Source organism: Etheostoma spectabile, chromosome 14 (assembly GCF_008692095.1).
Source record: "Etheostoma spectabile isolate EspeVRDwgs_2016 chromosome 14, UIUC_Espe_1.0, whole genome shotgun sequence".
Taxonomy (NCBI): domain Eukaryota; kingdom Metazoa; phylum Chordata; class Actinopteri; order Perciformes; family Percidae; genus Etheostoma; species Etheostoma spectabile.
In genome coordinates, this window is record NC_045746.1 from 12,728,649 (window position 1) to 12,732,406 (window position 3,758).

The window sequence follows — 3,758 nt, forward strand, 5'->3', positions numbered from 1 at the left end:
AAACAGGCCATTCTCCAGGTACAGAGTGACTCCTCCATCCTTTTGTGCCCAGCCAGGTGTTTCCATCTGGATATTTACCTTTGACTTTTAAGGCCATGCGGTACCAGCCATTTGGGCGCTCATACAGTTCATCTCCTCTCATACATTGAGACGAATCAGAGAGATTAGTGAAGTCGCAGTCATACTTGGGGTCAAAAAATTCTTCTTCGTTGATGAAAAGTTCCTTCACAAAAGCTTGTCGTTTCGCGATGATGGTGCTAAAATGGAAGTCTTCAACAGACAACATATCTCTTCTATTCCTACATCTTTTCTTGTCATATGGTTTAATGATTTGTCCAAGAAGTAAAGATATAACTTCAATTTTAAAATTGGAGTCTAAATACATGGTTGAAGTACAAGTTGCTTTCTTCTTCTCTTGATCACAACGTCTGTGAGCTCTGTTCCCTTGACACAAGAACTTATATTCTGCATGTGCTAAATTTAGATATAATATTTCTTTTTCACTTTCACTTTGAGAGTTTGGATGTAAAAAAATCCGTCCTGTGCTTTGACATACAGCAACAGCAGGTAGGGACTGGGTCACAAAAGCAGCTGCTATCCCCCTAAGGGGCTATCCCACTAATGACAACACGCCTTTTCCGCAATGGGCTTGAAAACACTTAGGCTTCCAATTCATTTTAATGTTCTGCTCTTTGTGTTTTTGTCACAATGACCCAAAAGCATAGGAAAGGAAAGTCCCTTTCCCTGTTATATATAGCTACTGGTGGGCTTGTGTGCTGTAAACAGTTGCCATTTGGTGTGCTTGGTTTGTTTACAGCTAGTGTTGAATAATTTTCTATATCTGTCCTGTGACTCTAACTTTTTGTTTCATTCTCCTCCCCTTCTTAGCTCTGGGGCAGATCATGCTGTATGTAGACGGGATGAACGGTGTCATTGGGCACGCTGAGACAATCCAGTGGCTGTACACGCTTGTTGGCTCCAAGGTATATCTGAGAATACTGTACATACAAAAAAAACATATTGTACAAAAACAACCTACACACACACTCAAACACACACACACACACACATAGACACACTCTTATTTTCACCTTTTATACCCATATACAAATAAACACATCTGCTACTGATTGCATTCTGTGTCCTGAACTGAGGGTGGTGTCTTTTGTTAGCTTTGCGGTATTTTCACAATTGTTAAAGGTACACTTCTGCTTTGCACTGAGAGTACCAGTGCCTACATGCCATCATTGTATTGTTTCTGTTTCTTTAGCGAATTAAAAAAGAAATCTTTAATTTGATTTATTTTCTACATGGACATACTTTACCTATAATTAAATCCTCAACATTGAGCCCTCAAAACAAAAGCATAGATAACATGGACTGTAATGAAGAGGAACTCAAAGACATTATATTATTTACGGATATACACATTACAGTGCACAAATAAATGAAGAAGGTGTATATGCCTTAATGCAACTGTGTGTGAATCCTGACTGTCTGGCATAGAAATACTAGTAAAATCCTATCAGGATGATTTAAAGATATATCATGATGCGATCAGAGGGGAAAATAACATAATATTTCCATTGTTTGTGTTCTTTCTTATCTCTGTGTGAGTTTCTAACGTTGTACTCCTCCCTCTCTAGTTCCGACTAGTGGTGAAAACAACTCTGAAGCTGTTGTTGGTTTTTGTGGAGTACTCAGAGTCCAATGGCCCGCTGCTGATAGAAGCTATCACCTCTGTGGACACCAAGAGAGGTATAAACAAGTCAACATGCCACCAGCTGCTGAGGAACTTCTCATTCAGTACTACGTTGGCCTGTGTACTGTTACTGGTTTCTGTCCCAGGTTGACATTTATGGAGGGGTGTCTGGGTAGAGAGTGACAAATTAATTAATGATTTTATTTGTCATGGACTGATTTCCAGGTCGTAAGCCGTGGTCCAATACTATGGAGATCTTGCATGAGAAGGATGGAGTGGACACAGAGCTGCTGGTTTATGCCATGACCCTCATCAATAAGGTGTGCATGTCTGTGGTGTCTGAATCTCAGTGTTGGTACTGACTGTTTATGTGCTTTATATCATTCACTTTATAAGTAGTGGATACTTAAAATACTTTTAGCCTTTTCTTTCCTCATTCATTCATTCATTTAGAATTTATTTGAGTGTTTTCTTTTTGAATTCTTGAGTTATGCACAAGATATCCCATAACAAGGTTTCCCACAACAGATTTAAATAGTGGTGTCTCAGGAATTTATCCCCCAAACAAAATAAATAACTAAATATGTTACCAACAATTGTAGCTATCAAAATGTTGTTCAAACCTCAGTTACGTCTTTCCTTTTTGCAGACGCTTGCAGCACTGCCTGATCAGGACTCATTCTACGATATGGTTGATGTTCTGGAGGAACAAGACATAGAGACAGTGTCCCAAAGACATCTGGGGCGGAAAGGCACTGATCTGGATTTGGTTGAGCAGCTCAACATCTATGAGGTTCAAGACACAAAAAGTCATAACATCACAAGGAAAATATTGCAAGCTGATACTTTCCTTTTATTAAAGATTCAATTTCAGCTAGTTAGTGACACACAGTGTTTAAATCCAGTGAATATGACTCCATGCAATAATAATAGTACATTTGATTTATACAAAATTTCCCTGTGTAAAGCACCTGTCAACACTCCCACTTCACACCCAATCAACTTTCCCCCAGATGACCCTGCGGCATGAAGACGGTGACGATGACAGCCAGCCTCCACCAATGGGACGCCGGGACCGCCGACGAGTCAGCCTTGGAGGCCTGGAGAGAAGGCGGAGCCGCAGGGCCTCTCTCGGGCGATCCGGTCACGCCTCCCCCTGCAGCCCCGCGTCCCCACAGAGAGATGGCTTCCTGCCTTTCAGTGGACAGAGACCTGGGGACATGAGTGACAGGTGAGAGAGGAGGAAGATGAAGGAGTGTCAGAGTTAACAGGTTTCATGTTGATTCACACAAAGTGTCATAATGGGGTTGGCTTTATTAGCAGGTATAAAGAATGATTGGTGCCAAATATTTAGTCATCACTTTTGACATGCACGTCTTAAGTGAGCCTACTGGAGAAATTCTGACCGTCTTGTACACTTTCTGCTCCAGAGCACTGTCAGGTTTCCTCCCATCCATGTAAGTTCAAAGGTCTCTCAAAAACCTGACCTACTGATCTCGGTGGCCCTCTGCCCATGCTTTCCAACCACTGCTCCTCACCTACATGCTGTTAACAGCTCCCAGTCTCATTTCACATAAAGCACTTTCAGTGTTTTTTTTTATTTGCACTGGACCAGACTTGTGCTCCACTAAAAGTTCTCAGCAACTGCACAAGCCTTCAGCATTTGTAATTCTAATACAAGCTTGCACGTTATTTTAGTGCTGTGTGTGTATGCACAAAAAGGGGGATTTTGTGCCGGCTGTACTGTAGCTGTGTACCACAGGTAAATATTTCCTCTCTATGTCCTCCTCCCTTCATCTCTTTATCCTGTCAGGGTGTAACATGAACAAAGCAGATCATGTCCACTGCTTCCACTAGTATTAAAATGGTGGTTGTGTGCATTCTAGGACACTCAAAACATACATAGTTGTATGATCCACTTGATTAGTGTTTTACTGAATTAAGTGATGGTTGAAAGCTGTTTTTGTCATATTACGGTAGTCCATCACACAGAAAAACAAACACAACATTTTGTTGGCAGCACCAATTGTCACACACACACACACACACACACACA

At 41.2% G+C, this 3,758-nt stretch overlaps 1 protein-coding gene across 6 annotated transcripts in view; it reads left to right on the top strand.

Annotated features, from left to right (window-relative positions):
• Nucleotides 1-3,758, top strand: part of fhod3a (formin homology 2 domain containing 3a) — a 59,072-nt gene that overhangs the window by 35,887 nt on the left and 19,427 nt on the right. For 3 of the 6 annotated variants that reach the window (XM_032536371.1, XM_032536372.1, XM_032536375.1), the window contains 6 exons: nt 889-983; nt 1,647-1,758; nt 1,928-2,022; nt 2,352-2,495; nt 2,716-2,933; nt 3,133-3,159. In XM_032536371.1, coding sequence (XP_032392262.1) covers nt 889-983; nt 1,647-1,758; nt 1,928-2,022; nt 2,352-2,495; nt 2,716-2,933; nt 3,133-3,159 — 691 coding nt within the window. The remainder of the gene's footprint in view (nt 1-888; nt 984-1,646; nt 1,759-1,927; nt 2,023-2,351; nt 2,496-2,715; nt 2,934-3,132; nt 3,160-3,758) is intronic. The other 3 variants (XM_032536373.1, XM_032536374.1, XM_032536376.1) reach the window with 1 other exon arrangement.